Source organism: Vipera berus (genome assembly GCF_964194415.1).
Source record: "Vipera berus genome assembly, chromosome: 5".
Taxonomy (NCBI): domain Eukaryota; kingdom Metazoa; phylum Chordata; class Lepidosauria; order Squamata; family Viperidae; genus Vipera; species Vipera berus.
The window spans coordinates 55,004,023-55,024,675 of NC_138207.1; the positions used below are offsets into that span (position 1 = coordinate 55,004,023).

Here is a 20,653-nt window from a genome sequence, read left to right on the forward strand (position 1 = left end):
GATTTGCAAATTTATTATACAACTAGAGTAGCTACTTGATAGTTTAAGGACTTTTCAATAAAGGGATGTGCCCCTTTTCAAGTAACTTTTGGCTGATCTAGTTTTCAAATGTACACACACACACACACACGGACTGATGAAAGTTCCTGAAATTTAACCTTTGGGATCAGGCATGTTGTTTTTGTTTTTGCCACAGAAGAGAAGAACTGGGTTGTGATGACCTTGATGAAATACATGACAACCAATCAAAGTAAATGCTATTTTGGGATAGAGAGTGATTACAGTTCTGTACTTTTTTCCAACATTTTGCATAGAAAATAAAATGTAACTATGGAATAGCATTAGTAATGGGTACTGCAACTAAAACATTCTCAGTGACTCAGTAACTTGAAGACTTCTTAGGAGTTTATGTTTCTGCTTTATGAAGGTGTATTAATAAGTTATTTATCATAGCATGGAAACAGCTATCTCCATTCACTTCATAAGAATGTCAAATACTTTGAAATGCTTACGTTAACCAGCAGTTAACATAAGAAACTAATATAGAAAAATTCCTTAGTTTGTCACCAAATTTTCACAAATTCAGTAAAACAGAAATTTTCCACTGTGTTTATGTCATTTGAATAATGAATTGTGGATTATGTAATTTCTGATTTAGTGGTTATTCAACAATAACAGACACCGTATACCAGAAATGTCAAACTCATGATGTCATGTGACGTGCAACGTATCAGGACAGTTTTGCCATTGCCAGCAATGAGGTGGGCGTAGATTCTTGATGATGCGTCCAGCCCGCAGGCCGGCAGTTTAACACCCCTTCCCTACCCAGTTGATCAGTTATGGTGAGGTTATATTTTTTAAGTTATATAATTAGTCACATAAAACCAATCTATATAAGCAAAAACCATGTTTCTTTGAAAATATGTTAATGAATTCCAAGAAGGAAAAAACTGATGGGATAAACATATACAATAGAACAAATCTGCTTGTTAAAGTGTTTTTGTTTTGAGTTTTGGAAGAAGACATATTCAGCACCTCACATCTGGAGAAATTGTTGGCATTATGCTGTATTATAATCAAGCTGTCATTACAATATGTGCTTCTCTAGGTTTGCTTTCTATCTTCCAAATATGTAATCTATATTTAGTGCTCAAAAAGAAAGTCATAACAATTGTGTTGGGCAGCAGTTGGCCAACTGCTATAGTAGTGGTCCTAAATATTTGAAGGACACATTTGCATTAGAACATAAGTAGGACTCCTTACAGGAAAAAATTAAACAATTTGCATGATCTGAAGGTTATATACAGTTAACATGATTGCTGTGGAGTAGACAGGCAAATGGTAAATAATATTTCAAGTATTTTTCGTTAATAATAGCAATATGGCTCCATAGCCTGCAATATTGCATTTAATCACTGTGCCACCACAGCTCCTTCAATAAACAGGAACATGAAAAGAGACTTCCGGGTTAGACGTGGCATAATAGGCACAGGAAAACAGAGCTACTGTCCAACTTCTGTAAAATTATTTTGCTGCCTAGGTTCCAAATACACCACACCTTGTGAGTTAGAAATTTCCTTGAGCCAGTCCTGTGATTTGGGGAAAAGGAGGAGAGATGATATAGAGTTTCATTATCTCCACAAACGTGTGGAGTACATCTGAGAAAAAAGTCTTTATTTTAAGCCAATCATCAGGGAAGCATGGGAGAAAGAAGCTCCAAGGTCTGTTAAATGCTGGAGAGACATGAAAAAGGAAATACTGTGAAAATTGATTCTCATATGGTCAGTGAGATGTCAAATAAGCATAAGTGATAAGTGCAGCTCAGACTCCCGACTGAAGCATGATAGAAGAAAAGAAGGAAAAACTTGGTAAATGAAAATAAATTATGTGCACCAATTCTTTGTATATAACGACTAGTTTAGCTACTGATTTACTCATTTTGCAATATTTGTTACCACCTTAATCAGGTTGGCTCCTGGTGAAGTTTAAAAAAGTCTAAAAATCACACAATACCAACAGAAATAAAAACAGTACATCTTAAGGACCAAATGCTAAGTGGAACAATGCTACTTTGGTCTGTCCAAACTAACAGCCAATCATACTTCTGGAGCAAACTACAATGAATCACCACTGAAAAGGCCTGACACTTGGACCTTTTGAACAAGTATCACGTTTGGATGGCTTATTTAATTAACTAAATAAATATATGGCTGCCCATTTCACATAAATTGGGCAACGAACAACAAAAAATTTAAAACCAATATAAACAGCATAAAACAGTAACTGAAAACATTCATAGATCCCACTCAACCATACTATCAAAACCGTAGGTGAGATGACAAAGCCACATTTTGAATGCCTTCATGGTGTGGGTAAGTCTGGTCTTGGCATAAAACATCTATTTTATTCTTGAGATGGACTGAAATGCATTTGCTCAAAGATATGAATAGGGCAAAGTCACATTTCATAAGGTGGCCTGGAAAGGAGTAATAAGGAGAGCACCTGTGGCATCTTCATTGGTAAGTACTGCCATACTGGACATTGACAAGCTAAGGCAGGTGGTAGAAGGAGGCAAGGTGGGCTGCTGCAATATGCAAAACAGACGTGGTCAGCACCAGGGTCATATCAGCTAAAATTGACAAGATAGGAACCAGTACTACTTGAACCACAGAACTTTTGCAAACATGGACAGGTGCATTTGGGTTTAAAGTCTGGAAAAATAATGGCTGAGTGTGGGAAGATTTGGACAGAATTAAGATCTGAATTCTAAAAATATCAAAAACACTGGATGAGATAACATTTTGTCCATTTGTTTAATTTCTATAAACATTCTTTTTCTCTTGCTTTTTTCTCTTTCTTTTAGAAACATCTACATGTTATCCTCTGCAAGTTTCCCTCTTCTCTTTCTCTCTCTCTCACACACACACACAAACAGACACATGTACACACACATTTTGTTCAGTTATTTTGTCTCGCAGCCAAAAACGGCATTTACTGTGAAGCAGAAAACCCCACTCCATACACAAGTGTCTTTTCCAGATCAGCTGAAGAGACACAGCAAGGAGAGCAAGATTCCATTTCAGGTTCCACAACATGTCAGTCAGACATATCCTGGGAGAGAGAAAATAGAAATCAGAGGTTTCCGATGCGGCCGCCACAGATGTTTGGAAGGCAAGCTTTGTCTTCCACATCCGATATCGCACCACTGGGGGACCCTGGAAAGGGTCGAAAATCACCCTGTAGGGGCAGCCAGCAAGGAGGGGATCCCTGCTTGATTGTGGGAGGGCAGTAGCCCTTTCGATCTGTGGCAGCCCTCCAAACCAGCGGACAAAAGACCGGCCATAGCAATATGGCTCGTCACTAGGCTGCAGACAACCGAAGTCAAATTTACCATTAGGCACCTACAAAGCAGCACAGATGAGACTGGGTGAGGTTTACCTCTCTTCAATCCTAACTATTTTTTTTACCTGCATAAACTGCCCAAAGTATTTTCCCCCTGTGGAGAGAGGGAAGGAAGATTCTATCCCACCCTATAAAAACAATGGCAACTTTAGTTGTAATAAAAGTTTGGGTTTGTATATCTAGGCCAGACATGTCAAACCCGCAATGTCACGTGATGTGCAATGTATCAGGACTGTTTTGCCATTGCCGGCAATGGGGTGGGCCTGGCTTCCCCATGACGTATATGGCCCGTGGGCTGGCAGTTTGACACCCCTGATCTAGGCTGACATCTTGTTCTTTTCTGTAGCTTCTTATTTCATCAGTAGCTGTAAGAATAGTCTCATAAATTGCTTTCAACATAAAGAGAATCTGTTCCTGATCTTCATCTATGTTCTCTTAATAGAGTGTTAAGTTAAAAGCTTTACAATCAGAGAATGGAAATAATTTTGTCACTGAGTGTAAAACACAGCTGGGCTTCTCACAGCTGATATCTGTCAAGGTTACAGTCTTATCTATAATCTGGTTTCAAGCCAAGTCTCTTTTAGGCCATAACAAATTGTAATATCAGGTTTAGCCACAAGATGTCACCTTTTTTAAGTCCAAAATTTTTATAATCCTTTATAATCCTTTATCCAATTTTACTTCTTTTTGTAAGTAAAAACCCAAGTCTTCAATAAGAATAAAAAAAAATAGGATTAAAGAGAGGTATATCTTACCCAGTCTCATCCGCGCTGCTTTGTAGCTGCCTGATGGTAAATTTGACTTTGGCTGTCTGCAACTTAGTGAGCCATATTGCTATGGCCGGTCTTTTGTCTGCCAGTTTGGATGGCTGCTCCAGATCCAGCGGAAGAGCTACCACCTTCCCATGATCAAGCAGGGATCATCTCCTTGCTGTTTGCCCCTACAGGGTGACTTTCGACCTTTTCTAGGAGCCCCCAGCAGTGCGAAATTGGAAGTGAAAGATGGAGCTCGCCTTCATAATGTCCGTGGCAGTCACGCCGGCAAACTGGAAGTCAACGGTATCTTTTTCATGTACTTATTAATCAGCCAGGACACAATCATGTTTAGTTTGTTGTGGTTTCACTAGCTTGTTATCCTATCTGCAGAAGGAAATCAATAAAACGATGAGCTCAGTGACAGTTGTTCAGTTCACCCATCTTCCAATATATCCCTACAAGGTCATTCTCCTTTTCTGATCATTGTTTTTGATGACAATATTTTAAATGATTTAATAAATAATAATAATAATAATAATAATAATAATAATAATAATAATAATAATGATAATACCATGTTAAATCATTACATAATTTTCCAACTTCACATAACAAGAAGTTAACTGTAAAGATTTGCAGGGAATTGAAAAAATAAAAACAGAAACAACTTTGGGAAGATATGGTTTTGCTCTAATCTCATAGTTGTAGCTTCCCAAACCATCATTTATTTGATTATAAACATATAGGAAGGATTCATCTTTTCCCCCCATTATTTCTTCTGATTATAGTCACTAAAAGTTACAGGTGTCAAAACTCTTCAATCAATTATCAGGACATAATTTTCTTTGATTTTCTTCTCATTTTTCTCTTACGGAGTTTCTTCCATGTTATTTTCTGTTTGATAAGAGATTTGCTTGTGTATATATATATATATATATATATATATATATATATATATATATATATATATATATATATATATATATATATATATATATATATATATATATATATATATATATATATATATATATATATATATATATATATATATATATATATATATATATATATATATATATATATATATATATATATATATATATATATATATATATATATATATATATATATCGGGACTTTAGATCTCCTTGCAATCTTTGTGAATGAAGTGATCCTGGTTATTACAAATCAGTGAAACAAAATGAGTTGAAGAATGAATGGAAAGTCATGAAAAACAGTGGATGAGAGATAACGTTTTGTCCATTTGTTTAATTTCCATAAACATTCTTTTTCTCTTGCTTTTTCCCCCTCTTTCTTTTAGAAACATATCTACATATTATCCTCTGCAAGTCTCCCTCTTCTCTCTCTCTCTGTCTCTCTGTCTCACTCTGTTTCTCTCTCTCTGTCTCTCTCTCTCACACACACACACACACAAATTTTGTTCAGTTATTTTGTCCCTTGTCTTTCTGAAAAAAGAAAACCGCACTCCTGACACAAGTGTCTTTTCCTGATCAGCTGAAGAGACACAGCAAAGAGAGCAAGATTCCATTTCAAGTTCCACAATATGTCAGTCAGACAGATATCCTGGGAGAGAGAAAATAGAGATCAGAGGTTCCTGACTTCCAGTTTGCCGAAGGCAGCTGCCACAGATATTTGGAAGGCGAGCTCGGTCTTCCACGTCCAATTTTGCACTGCTGGGGGACCCTGGAAAGGGTTGAAATTCACTCTCTAGAGGCAACCAGCAAGAAGAGAATCCCTGCTTGATCATGGGAGGCAGTAGCCCTTCCGGTCGATCTGGGGCAGCCCTCCAAACCAGCGGATGAAGGACCGGCCATAGCAATATGGTTCGTCACTAGGCTGCAGACAGCCAAAGTCAAATTTACCACCAAGCACCTACAAAGCAGCACGGATGAGACTGAGTGAAATCTATCTCTCTTCAATCCTAACTATTTTTCTTACCTGCATAAGCTACCCAAAGTATTTTCTCCCTGTGGAGAGAGGGAAGGGAGATTCTATCCCACCCTCTAAAAACAGCAGCAATTGACTATCCAGGGAAGTTTAAAACGTTATAAGAATACCCTGATTCTGATTGGATCTTTATTTTTCTAAAATCTGTGAACTAAAAGACTTCTTATTCTTATTGAAGATTTGAGTTTTTACTTACAAAAAGAAGTAAAATTGGATAAAGGATTATAAAAATTTTGGACTTAAAAAAAAAACAAAAAAACCCTAAATCGTGTGGTCGACATCTTGTGGCTAAACATGATATTACAATTTGGTATGGTCTAAAAGAGACTTGGCTTGAAGTCCAGACTATAGATAAGACTGCAAGTTTAAAAAATACCAGATGTGAAAAGCCCAGCTCTTGTTCTACCTCAGTGAAAAAATTATTTTCATTCTCTGATTGTAAAGCTTTTAACTTAACACTCTATTAAGAGAACATGGATGAAGATCAAAACAGATTTTCTTTATGTTGAAAGCAATTTATGAAACTATTGTTACAGCTACTGATGAAATAAGAAGCTACAGAAAAGAACAAGATGTCAGCCTAGATATACAAACCCAAACTTTGATTACAACTAAAGAATCAATAGAAGAAGTGGAACAATTAAATACTAAGATAGAAGCTTCAATTGATCAACAAACACAGTTAATGGAAAACCCAGAAAAGAGACTGACAACATGGAAAAGGGAAAAGACTTTTTATCTAAACCAGAAGAAGCCTGAGGATCAAGAAGAACAGACTGAAGGGAAGACAAACATTTCAGAACAACTATGTGGAGATGGAAAAATAGACGATCTGCTAATCCTTCAAAAAAAAATGGCGACCGGATGGCCTTTTCTACTCCAAACAATATATATAATAACACAGGGAGATCTATTTCATGACTTAAAAGCATGGACATGGAAGGCAAGTTGGCAAAGAAAGAAAGCTAGAATAAGGCTGAAGAAAATTGGGGTTTTGACTTATTAATGAAAATTAAAATAGAACATACTCAAGTAGACAAGATGTGTACTTTAAATATTACATTTTGTCATGAGCTGAGATAAAGAAAACTTTGGTTATTTAAAACTTGGAAGTATAAATATTAAAAGTTAAAACTGAATATTGATTTGCTTTTAAAGGTTGAATGTAAAAGTAATTAAGATATATATAAGCTAAAATCTATTGATAAATGTAATAAATATGAAAAATTACTAGCTTAAATATGAGATGGTAGACATCAAGAGAAAAAGAGAGGAAGTATTTAATGTTGAAATAAGAAATTTTTGTTACTAAATTTAATACATTTGGAAATTAATAGAAAATAAGAATGTTATACTGTATTACTAATTAGTTGATATAAGTTGGTGAGAAATAGAATATATTCAAATAGTTAGTATCCTGAACATTAGATTTTGTGATGAATTGGGATAAAGGGAACTGTGGTTATTTAAAACTTTGTTGTTGTTGTTAGCTGCGAAGTCGTGTCCGACCCATCGCGACCCTATGGACAACATTCCTCCAGGCCTTCCTGTCCTCTACCATCTTCTGGAGTCCATTTAAGCTCACGCCTACTGCTTCAGTGACTCCATCCAGCCACCTCATTCTCTGTCGTCCCCTTCTTCTATTGCCCTCGATCTTTCCCAGCATTAGGCTCTTCTCCAGTGAGTCCTTCCTTCTCATTAGGTGGCCAAAGTACTTGAGTTTTAGCTTCAGGATCTGGCCTTCTAAAGAGCAGTCAGGATTGATCTCCTCTAGGACTGACCGGTTTGATCGCCTTGCGGTCCAAGGGACTCGCAGGAGTCTTCTCCAGCACCACAGTTCAAAGGCCTCAATTCTTTGGCGCTCAGCCTTTCTTATGGTCCAACTTTCACTGCCATACGTTGCAACTGGGAAGACCATAGCCTTGACTATACGCACTTTTGTTGACAGGGTGATGACAGGGTTAAAACTTAGAAATTATAAATATTAAATGTTAAATTTAAATATTAATGGGAAACTAAAATTGGGAAAGCTAATTAGACATTAATAGTCTATAGAAATTGAATGTTAAAATAACCAGGATATGTATAAACTAAAAATTATTGATACGTGTATTTTTATTTAATTGATATAATAAGAATTGTATTAGTTTAAACATGAGACTAAGGGGAAAAGAGAGGAAATATTTAATGTAGTCTGAAACTGCATCCAGTTTTGGTCACCACAATGTAAAAAAGATGTTGAGACTCTAGAAAGAGTACAGAGAAGAGCAATAAAGATGATTAGGGGACTGGAGGCTAAAACATAAGGAACAGCTGCTGGAATTGGGTATGTCTAGTTTAATAAAGAGAAGGACGAGGGGGGACATGATAGCAGTGTTCCAATATCTCAGGGGCTGCCACAAAGAAGAGGGAGTCAGGCTATTTTCCAAAGCGCCTGAAGTCAAGACAAGAAGCAATGGAAGGAAAGTAATCAAAGAGAGAAGCAACCTAGAACTAAGGAGAAACTTCCTGACAGAACAATTAACCAGTGGAAAAACCTGTCTCCAGAAGCTGTGAATGCTCCAACACTGGAAGTTTTTAAGAAGAGGCTGGACAGCAAGGGGTTGGACTAGATGACCTCCAAGGTCACTTCCAACTACTACTACTACTACTACTACTACTATTATTATTATTATTATTATTATTATTATTATTATTATTATTATTATTATTATTATTATTAAAGAAACTTGTATGTTATTGAATTATGGATTAACTCAGCTGCCACGTTGCTTTTTAAATATTTAAATGTAAAACTAGAAAATCAATAAAACTTTAAAAAAAAGAAAAGAAAGAAATCAGAGGTTTCTTTCACCTTTCCCTTCTCCTTGGTTTTTTCTCAGCTCTGGGTCCTTTGAGGAGAGACACTGAAGTTATTCCTAATTTGCAGCTCAGGTTTTCCTCTGAAATACTGAGAATCGTTTCTCCATTGCAGTCACCTTTATTGTTCCTATGCCAATGTCTTAACCTGCTGCACAATCCATCATTAGCAAATCTAATCAGGATACCTCCAAAGAGAGGTGGGGAGTATTATCTCTCAGCAGAAGGGAGATAAAGGGAAATTGTTTCAAAAGCTTTCTTAATATTTGTGTCTCATACTTCTCTTTCTATCATGAATGATTGCTGTGTTGCTGGGCCAATTCAGGACAACCAGAACGTACACAAGCTTGACAAACAGGCTTTGTAGGCTGATAGAGCTCTGCTGTAAAATGCTATCTTATCGAAAACTAGGCAGTATCTGCATTTTGAAAAATCCAGTTCCTCCTGTTAATTGTGCAGTCCATCATCTCTCATTACATTTGCACCAAGTTTGTGCTACCAGGAGAAAACTATGAAAGAATGGAGGCACGGTGAGCTTTGCCTATACCAGCCTGAAATTGCCAACAGGTATCAGTTGCAGTTAATCTTCTGCATTAGCAGTCAGTCAGCTGCACTGAGAACACAGTTGGCAGGGATATACACCAGATTTTATACATTTTAGATTTTTCTTAACATGTTTCAGTAACATCAGAATAGCGTGGGTTAAGGCTGCTTCTGGTATTAGTTGGAATACCAGGAATTCTAAGCAAACAATAAAGCATTTTTTTCCAGTTATTAGATCTACATAAGGAAAAGTCTATGAATTTGTTTTCTGAGAGTTTCCCTGCCTATGTTATTCATTAAATAAAGTATTTTGTTAGATTGTAATAATTGCAAAATTGGGAAAGGAGTCCAGCAAGGCTGTATACTGTCGCCCTGCCTATTTATGTGCAGAGCACATCATGAGAAAGGCAGGGCTAGATGAATCAAAAGTTGGAATTAAGATTGCCGGGAGAATATCAGCAACCTAAGATATGCAGATGATAACACTCTAATGGCAGAAAGTGAAGAGGAACTGAAGAGCCTCTTGATGCGGGTGAAGAAGGAGAGTGCAAAAGTGGGCTTGAAACTAAACATTAAGAAAACCAAGATCATGGCATCCAGATGGGGAAGAAATGGAGGTAGTGAGAGATTTTATTTTCCTGTGCTCCAAGATCACCGCAGATGGGGACTAAAGCCAACAAATTAAAAGATGCTTGCTCCTGGGGAGGAAAGCTAGGGCAAATCTAGACAGCATATTAAAAAGCAGATACATCACCCTGCCAACAAAAGTGTGTATAGTCAACGCCATGGTTTTCCCAGTTACAATGTATGGATGTGAAAGTTGGACCATAAGAAAGGCTGAGTGCCAAAGAATTGAGGCCTTTGAACTATGGTGCTGGAGAAGACTCCTGCAAGTCCCTTGGACTGTAAGGCGATCAAACTGGTCAGTCCTAGAGGAGATCAATCCTGACTGCTCTTTAGAAGGCCAGATCCTGAAGTTGAAGCTCAAACACTTTGGCCACCTAATGAGAAGGAAGGACTTACTGGAGAAGAGCGTAATGCTGGGAAAGGTTGAAGGCAAGAGAAGAAGGGGACGACAGAAAATGAGGTGGCTGGATGGAGTCACTGAAGCAGCAGGTGTGAGCTTAAATGGACTCCAGAAGATGGTAGAGGACAGGAAGGCCTGGAGGAACATTGTCCATGGGGTCACGATGGGTCGGACACGACTTCACAACTAACCACAACAACCCAACTATATCCTCATAGCAATTCATATCTGTCCTCTACTTACTGTTGAGACAGTGTTACATTTTTAAAAGATTGCTATGAGGAAATGATTTTTTTAAAAAAGCAAAAGAAGTGTCAACCTGGATTTAGTATTATTATTGCACCTGTTTTGTGCCCTGTCAAAAGGTCTTTAAAAACACTGCCATTTCCCGTATTTCCTCATTAAAACAACTTTCAGTTTTGACAGTAAAAGGGAATATTTCTCATATGAAAAAGTTGGGTATTTCCTTATGAGTCACAGTTAGGGATGTAATTAATACTGATATAAAAAGTCGCTCTGCAACTAACTAATCCAATTTTCAATAAATGTCTCAGTGACATGTTTGGGCATTGCTGATCTCCAGCATGGCAAACATCCTATCCTGTAAGTATTGCTAAAAATCATAACATTTATTTATAGCTGACATTAATGTGTACAATTTAATTTTATTCTCTTGTTCTGTGTACAGTAGTTAAAGTGCAAAGTGCCTCACTACATTTTATTGTCACAAAATTAGGGTAAAACCCTCATAAATACTGTAAATAAAATTTAAAACAGGAATAAACTTAGAATTATCTTTTTTCACCTTTGGAAGAGTTGTGCTATTGCAATTTTCTTTAATTGGACATGGACATAGCCCCTCTTGTAAATTCACAAGTATGTACATACATAACATAACATCCTTTAATTTTAAAAGTGTTTTACCATCCTCAACCTCAAGCAAATTTGATATATAAAGGGCATGAGCAAAACAAATGACACTAGCTTGCTGTAATATTGTTCGATGTATGCCCTATAGGACTAAGAGTTTGCACTTAATTTGGAAGTTTTACCATATGGAAGAAGACTAACTGTCCAGATTCAAAGGTACCTTATGTTTTCTTTAGCTTATCTACAGTCTTGTTTTTTTAAAAAAAATATTATTTTTAAGTAAAACAAACATTATTTATAATAAACCTTTATAGCAGCAGAATTATTTAGATCTACAATTTTGTATTTTGAAAATAATTTTTATACAATGTCTATTAGATTATTGTACCAGGAATAAAGTGCATAATAATTTATTACTAGGAGACATGGAACAACCAAAATTATATTTAGAGTTAAATTATATTCACATGATGTTGGTAAAATTTAACATTTCCATAATTTCTGTTATAAACTATTGCATGGATGATTTTTTTCTTATATAAGCAATAATATACCCCCATTCTTTATAAAATAATGATTTGCTATTTTTCATGGTGAAATAATGGCTTTTATGAGAAACGTTCTCAAGCAAGGATATAAACTAGATCATATCAAACCATTTAAATTTAGAGATATTATATTGTAAAAATAATTCATTGTTCAGCAATAATTAGCTTAGCTAGTAAAAATAAAAATATTTTCTTAACAGTATTTTATTCTGCTTACTGTACATGTATAATAATTCTTAAGTGGAGCAAAAAAATCTTCTGTTTATATATGACATATTTGAAGCAAGCAAATATTTGAATAATTTCATTCATGAATGAATTCTTTTTTGAAGTTCTTTTAATAAATTGGGAAGAATCTTTTGCATTAAAAGTCTTCAATAAATTCTTTTTGTCTTGGTTTGTTAAACTTCAAAAGTCTTAATTTTGAATTTGAAGAACTTATACCATGTTCTTTTCAGATACATGCAATTTTGGGAGAGATCATAAAGTCTTATTACATTATGATGTAATCTATCACATTGTCATTCTCAACTTTTTTGTTAACATGTCTGATGTAGATGCTGCTTCATATGTTACAATCTTCAACACCTACCTGAGATATTTTAACATCTATATTATTTTCTTCATATTTTTCATAGCAGAAGGCATTTTTAGGCAATGATAAACTTGAATATTCTGTGAGCAAAGTCTGATGTTTGTCTGTTTGTTAATTCTTTCAGAAATATCTGATAAATGTTTTTATCAAGGCAAATCATCCCCCATTCTCACTTCAAGTTCTGTTTCACTTCTTTAAACAAATATTTGATTTGATTGGAATCCTCTTTTAAATAATATATTAACAGTGGTTTGCATTTTAGTTTTGTCTTCTTTCTTGTTGGAGGATGACTACTAATTTCTTGTTTTTGGCTCTTTCAAGTATATTTTGATCCACATTGAATGATTGATTCTAAAGCACCTCTGCTAGGCTTGCTGTATTTCTTGGTTGTTTTTGTGGGATATCAATTCAATTAATAAATAATAAATAAAAATATTAGGTGCGGAAATAATAAGAACATCATGGCTTCTGTGACTGAAGCTATCCCTCCATCCCCAAGAGGAGTATGCCATCAAGCATTTCTATTTTTTCTTTGTATTTTATCTATTAAATAAAAAGAATGAAACATGAACTTAAAAAAACATTAATTTTAAATTTTAAAACCAACATTTTGAAGAATAAGGAATGTATGTCACTTGATTATCTTGAATGTTGCAGTTGCCCAACAAAGCTGAAACAAAATATTTAGTAATAAAGGAGCTTTCAGCACTGCACCCTTAATAGGTACCTGCCCTGTGCTTATACTGGTTACCCTCTAAACCAGGGCTTTTCAACCAGTGGTACGGGTACCACCTGTGGTACATTGGCACCTAGAAAAGTGGTAGCAAGGGAGGGGAATGAGCTGAACCAGTGGCAGCACCGCACAAGCCTGAGCGAGAGATGGCTGGAGCTGCAGGGCTGTCAGGGCTCAGCGGAAGCCCCAGGATCAGCGCCAGGCTCCAGCTGGAGCTCGGCACTGATCCTGGCTCTTCTGCTGAGCCCAGAAGAAGTGCCGATCAGCTGAAAAGTATGGTTTCATGTACCCCCAATTATAAGTTGAGTTCTGGGTACCCTTTCTTGTAGGCTGGTGTTAATGTAAAATGTATTCTTCATACAGTGGAAATGAGTCCCTTTCAATCCTTGCAAATAAATAATTGTTATATACTATACGTACATTTGGATTTTGACACAAATGTGATGGAATAGAAGGAGGAAGAAGAATAGGGTTTCAGGGCAGTGAATGATTATTCTCATGCCAAAATAGGCTTTTTTTTAAAAAAAAACACTCTGCAGTTCTCTTCATTTAATTCCTTGCAGAAATGGAACTTTTAGTGAACACTTGGTGTTCTGAATTTATTTCTAGAGAAAAACAGAGAAAGTTCACTCCAATGTAGCAACTTTGTGTATCCACAAAATTCTCATCTCTAATGAAATGAGTAGGAAATTATTCTTGTCCTGAAACAAAACTGATATAGAGATCAGTGCCTGGCTGGTACTCTTCACTAAAAGCACTGTGTTTTCTAAGTACTTAGAAATGAAAGGGGGAGAAAATGCACATGAGTTGCCTTCCAATGATTATGGACTATATTTCAAATTTAACACATTGTCCTCTTTTTTTTTACCTTGGCATTAGCATTCAAAAGCCATGGTTCCTTTCTTCAGACAAATCTAATTTATTTCTAAAATATGGTGAATTCTCTTCAGCATAGAAGTTAGAATCACTTTTGAAAATCTTCATTTTGACTGTAATTCTGCTAGTAAAGTGGCATTTACTAGCAGACCTACTGTATTTTTTTCTCTCCTTTGCATCTAGACGGGCTTTCCAAAATAGCTTAAGCAGATTAAAGGATCTTTCCGCAGGAAAAAGACAAAACTAGGGGGAAAGGAAGTCCTTTTCATAAATAAATCTGTTTGCATAATACTAAGTCCTTTGAATTGTTCATTTTGTTACTACTAAGATTTTTATCTGCAAGGTGAAAAAAAAGTCGGAATTTCATAATTGCTAAACAGTAATATATATCAGTTCCTAAATCTCTTTTCCTTCTTACAAATCTTTTATCAATGCAATTCTTACAATTCAAATCTCAAGGGACTTTTTGTTGGATTTTGTTATTTTGTTGAATTTCCAGGATGGTAATTGATTCTTTCTTCCAGGTTTTTTTTCCCCCACAACACTCCAAGGAGCAACTCTTCTTACTTAGCAAAAAAAACTATAGAAATAAAATATCACATTTTTATTCTGGAAAAGACCACATCCTTTGGGGAAAACTGAGAACTATATGAGGTTTTTTGTTTGTTTTGGCATATGAAAGCATTTTATTTTATTGCAGGTATATGAGCAACTTAAATTTAAATAAGATTGACAAACAATATTGGTTACTATTTGATAATATTTTGTTTGGTAATAGTTTCTGTTTGATGAATAGGAATAGTGAATTAGTGAATCCTGAAAAGAAAAGGTCTGCCTTCTAGAAATCATTTGATTATGATAGCCTTGAGAAACAGTGAAACTCATCTTATTCAAGTACCCTTTAACATTCATTCTTTGTTTATTTTTCAGGTTGACCTAATAAACAAATATGGATTCTACAAGAAGAACTAGTATTGGTACACAACTAATTTTTAATGTTTTTGACTGATTCCCCTTTTCACAGCATTTTTGATACTTGATATTTGTCAATATATGTCTTATTCTATTTGCCTTGTTCAATAAATGCAGTCAGAACAAGTTTCTATTAAAGTCATAACAATTTATTACAGCCGCCATGCTATATTCCCACTCTTTTTTCAGTATCAGGGTAACATTTGATCCGCATCTGAAACCTAATGAAGAATTTGGCCATGGACATGCTTAAGCCACCCTAGAATCAGATTTTCGTATCTAAAGTCCTGCTTTCATTAAGTTGTTACTCAATGAAACAGAAAATGCCCACTGTCCAAGCTTTATATTTTACCCTTTATATTCATTACACAGTTCAGAGATGTGATCTAGCTGAATTTGATTCAAACTGAGCTCTGCTTCTTATTAATTAAAAAGCTATTCACGTATATATTTTATTTTTGACATCATTTTTCAAATGCTGCTCTGAGTTTTCTGTGAATAACAAGCACATTTCAACACGTTTAACCATTTTTGTGAAGCAAAAGGTCAATTTGCTAAAATTTTGTTAAGAACAAAGAGAAATTCTGCTTGTATCTGTAGCCTGCCATTTTAACTCAAATGCTTTAGGCTATTATCCGATTTTCAAGAATTAATGGGCCACTTCCTGTCCTTGTTCATGTGCCTTGATAATATGCAAAAGTATCGTAATAATCAATAAAATGTATAATGCATAGGATGAAAGGAACTTATACAAGAAATGCTTCCTTATGCTTTCATTTGTATCTATCTTCAGATCATGGTATCTATCTTTTTTCACCACCTTCATTGCTTAACTATATAACATTACTCATATTGGGATTAGATAATACATTATCCTTCCAAATGTGTTTTTTCCAAAGTATTTTAATATGGTTTATCATGGTATACATTTAATGCCCTTTTTTCCTTTTGACATATATAGTCAACTGGAAATCATACAATAGAGATACAATCATACAATGTGTTTGGAGTGTTGTTACAAACATATATAGACATAACATTACTCTTTCAGAGTAAGCAACATTTTGCAAATGCAAGTGTAAGCAATAGTAGGGAACACAAATTAAAATCAAGAGATAAAATAAAAGGAAACCTAATTCAGCTATTTCGCATAAACATCATCTTCTGTACTTTTCTGTATATTTCTGTCCTGGCAAACAAATTCATATTTGTACTTTGTCCTTTACATTCCAAAAAACAACTTTTTTGGTTTTCACCTTCCTCTCAATGAATTCAGTCTCCTTTCATATATTTGGGATTATATCTTTATCCTTTGTCTCTGAATGACCAAAGCTTCTCAATAAGTTTTTATATTCATTCATTCATCTTTATATTCAGTCCACATATTTTTATCACCCATTCATAATCTTATCTCTTACCACTCTGGCTTCTTAAGTACAGTAACCATTTTCTTGTGGCTTCAATTTCCTTTTGTGAAATTTTCAACTTTAATGCAATGGACAGAATCAGTTTAACATGTATATATAACTATTTTTTACTTTTTAAAAAATCTTCATTCCTTCATTCCAGCATTTGCATATCTGAAAATTTTGTCATTCATTTCCTCATTTTAAGGAAATATTATACCAAGCTACACAAATTAATCTTCTTATTCTATTCTTGTTCCACACTACAACTTTGGACTGTAGAAAATTCTGGCTGTGGGAATTGTGGAGTTTGAAGTTTATACATCTGAAAGATGCTGAAACTCAAAAACACCATATTAGAACCTCATTTTTATTTTCTCCAAAATCACTCTTTATTTTCTGTGTTTCTTTTATCCTTCTTTGTTTCTTGTTCCAATATACATTTTGCCTACTTCCCATCTTCTAGGAACTTTTTGCAATATAGTGACATGTTCAGGATATTATGTAGCTGTTTATTTTTTTAAAAAATACACAATACCATTCCTTGTTTATTGCACTTACCGTACTATTTTGTTTCATGCATTTTTAAAACAGAGTTGGACAGTGAGTGAGAAAAATAGAGATGTCTTGATGATACTTCAGGGCTAAAATTTGGTTGCCCAGCATTTAGCATTAGTTTTTGTGCATGGAGAGTAATCTCTTTTTATAAAACATGATTTTTTGTTTTTCTTTCTTAGGAAATAGTGATGACAGAGTCTACAGGCATGATTTCTTCATAAAATCACCACCACCTCACCTTTTTAATAATCAGGTACAGTTAAGAAAATGATAGCTTTACTATCATCATTATCAAAATACATTCCTAATGTGTCGGTTTTCTACTAATGCATGAACTTGATTTTTCCCCTTACTGTAGGGTTCCTGGAAAAGGAGATATTTTATTCTTTCTCATTCTGCCCAAAATGGTTACATCTTGAGCTATCATAAAGACCAGCAAATAAAGGGCCACATTGAAATTAATGAGTAAGTATTTGAACAAATCTATCACAGTTTATTTTAACAGAGTTACTAATTAAATACAAAACTTCTGATGCTTAAATAATAAAGGATGCTGCAATTTCCCCTGGTTCTATAATACATTTTTGTCTAGATTATATGATATGTGGCTACAACTTCCCTATGGAACAGCTCTTTCAAAAGATTCTGGCACATGATGCATTATGATAATATTGAATCTATGTTTAATAAGTGTGGCTATGTTTTGTTTTATGCTGTGAGATCATCATTATCATCTTGTATTTTTTAGTCCTAATATCTAGTTTATCTCAATTTGCTGTTTGATCGAGTTAGCATACAATAAGTACTGTAAGTACAGGTAGTTCTCAACTAACAACAGTTCATTTAGTGACCATTCAACATTACAGCAGCACTGGAAAAAGTTTTTCACACTTATGACTGTTGTAGAATCCCTAGTCATGTGTTCAAAATTCAGACAATTGGCACCTGACTCATATTTAAGACAATTGCACTGTCCCAGACTCATCTTTTGTGACCTTCTGACAAGCAAAGTCAATGGGGAAGCCAGATTCACTTAAGAACCTTGTTACTAACTTAAAAACTGTGACAAGAAAGGTCGTAAAATGGGGCAAAATTCACTTAACAAATGTTTCACTTAACAACAAAAAAATTGTTTGGGCTCAATTGTGGTCGTAGGTCTAAGGCTACTTGTAAGTAAATAAATATTAGAGAGCAAGTTGTAAAGGGAGAGCCAAATAACATCCTCATGCATTAAAATAAATGAGAATAACAGAGTTGCATGAGTTTAGTCAAATTCTGACTGTATGGATTTGTGAAAAGAGACCCTATGCAACTATGCATAAAGGGGTACTTTTTATGAAGGCATAATTCTGATCCTACAATTACTGTACCTGGGCTTGAAAACCCCAGATGATCATAGGCAAAGAGTGAGGAACTATTATCTGCCATCTAATAGTTGCCTGGGTTTTTGTCACCTGGGTTTGATAGGTCTACTGATTGCCTAAGAACTTCTTTTGGCAGGATTTTTCTATACCAGATATAGTCTACAAACTTTCTCTTCTCATATCTGTAAAACTTAATGAACAGTCCTTGATAGAATTAAATCCTGAAATGTTCCTAAACATTTATTAAGCATCTGATATCTTTGATTCACATTCAGTTTTTAAACTCATGGAACAGGATAAGGATTTGAGAAACAATTGTGTCCCAAATCTAGTCTTCCACAATCTGCGACCATCCAGAAGTTTCCAAAACCAAATCCCAACTAACCCAGCTAGCAAAACTGTTGTTTCAAATGCAACGCAGGAATTCTTAGGAAAAAAATGTACTTTTTATTGTAAGAATTTGTTTTTAGATAGTCACAAATTTTATTTATTTATTTTATTTTTTATTTTAATTCCATTTATATCCCGCCCTTCTCCGAAGACTCAGGGCGGCTTACAAGGTTAGCTTGTATGGTTCCCATTCCTGCACCCACATGCCTAGTTTGCTTATAGGAGGAATTGGTGAAGAAATCTCTATTGGATAATATCACTGGCTCCATAGAAGAAAGTTGTTTTTTCAGAATTTCTGTGCAACATCAGAATTATTGCATACCCTTACTACTTTGGTGTTTTGATATCAATTAATAACATTTATTTGTTTACCTATATTACTTGACAGGGCTTCAAAAATAGAAATTGGCATAGGTGACTCTGAGAAAATGTCTGTTGTGAAAAAGATGTTCAAGTGCCAGTCCACCGAAGTGATGAGTATCACTACAGAGAACAGAATATTTTACCTTATTGGAAGAGATAGGTAAGTTCACAATCCTTTTATGGACATGGTTTCATTACAATGTTAGAAAACAAGCACACCAAAACTTTGAAAATAGATCCTTAGACTAAAACATTCCTGGGGTATGACTATCTGTTTAAACACATCCAACAAGGAGGTAAAACTGCATCTACTATGAAACTGCTCTTATTGATAAGATGTTTCTTCTAGCATTCAGCTATAATCTGCCCCCTATAATTTCATATCATTATTCTGAATTTTCAGTTTGCATAGAGGAGAGATATTAACTGCAGTCATAGTTCAATACTGTTTATGACAGAATTAGTTTCTCAACATTTATGGCATAAGACTGCAAAAGAGAAGAGCAAAGTGTGGCAAACACTTGCTCCCAGTTATGGGAGGGAGGGAGAGAAGGAGAAGGAAATAGAGAAGGAGACAGAAAGAAAGAAGAAAGAAAGAAAGAAGAAAGAAAGAAAGAAAGAGAAAGAAAGAAAAAGAAAGAAAGAAAGAAAGAAAGAAAAAGAAAGAAAGAAAGAAAGAAAGAAAGAAAGAAAGAAAGAAAGAAAGAAAGAAAGAAAGAAGAGAATATATCTTTTTCATAATTAAATAAAATTATTTTAAGAGGAAACTATTTTCCACTATTCTAGAATAGTGGAAGCTCTATCGTGAGAAGGGAAATATGAGCTAATTCTTAAGTGAAATCAATTCTAGTGGAATATTTTATGTGGCTAATTTGAAAACTATCTGAAATTCAGACTTGCACTGCACTTTCGCTATGGGAGAAAAATTAATTATACTTTAAAAATGCATATTCTTTTTGATACATCCTATAATTAAACCTTTTCTTCCTTTTTCCCAGAATTCAATAAATTCTTATATCTTATAATTATAATTCTTCTCAGATTAAAAAAAACCCTACCAATTTCCTTTCAGCTACTCTGAAAGAATTTAATTTCCTTTCAGCTACTCTGAAAGAATTAAAATTTCTGCCTGTTTCTAGTAAGATCTTGTAAACAAAAGGTATGGTACAAAGAACATTTGTTTAGAATTATTTTTGATAATTTGGTCATCTAGAACAGAGTTTTCTTTAAACAATGGAATTATATCGTTCTTTTGAAACATAATGTTACTTGTAATGTTTTTATAAGTTTTTATACGTCAGAAAGGAAAACAAGTTATTAGAGTTCAGTTGCCTTCATCAAAAATAGTCCCTGTGGAGATCGATTGGTTATGGTAAATGAAGGGGTTTTTGCAATGAAGTCTCAAGAATCTCCTACATTCC

The 20,653-nt window shown here is 34.7% G+C and overlaps 1 protein-coding gene across 2 annotated transcripts in view; it reads left to right on the forward strand.

Annotated features, from left to right (window-relative positions):
- Positions 1–658: 658 nt before the first annotated feature.
- PLEKHS1 (pleckstrin homology domain containing S1) overlaps positions 659–20,653 on the forward strand; it is a 38,649-nt gene continuing 18,654 nt past the window's right edge. Inside the window, exons 1-6 of one of the 2 annotated variants that reach the window (XM_081328855.1) lie at positions 659–842; positions 11,576–11,643; positions 15,110–15,156; positions 17,295–17,368; positions 17,474–17,580; positions 19,258–19,392. In XM_081328855.1, coding sequence (XP_081184981.1) covers positions 15,129–15,156; positions 17,295–17,368; positions 17,474–17,580; positions 19,258–19,392 — 344 coding nt within the window. In that variant the 5' untranslated portion in view covers positions 659–842; positions 11,576–11,643; positions 15,110–15,128. Of the gene's footprint in view, positions 843–11,106; positions 11,161–11,575; positions 11,644–15,109; positions 15,157–17,294; positions 17,369–17,473; positions 17,581–19,257; positions 19,393–20,653 lie in introns of those variants that run through there. The other variant, XM_081328856.1, reaches the window with a different exon arrangement.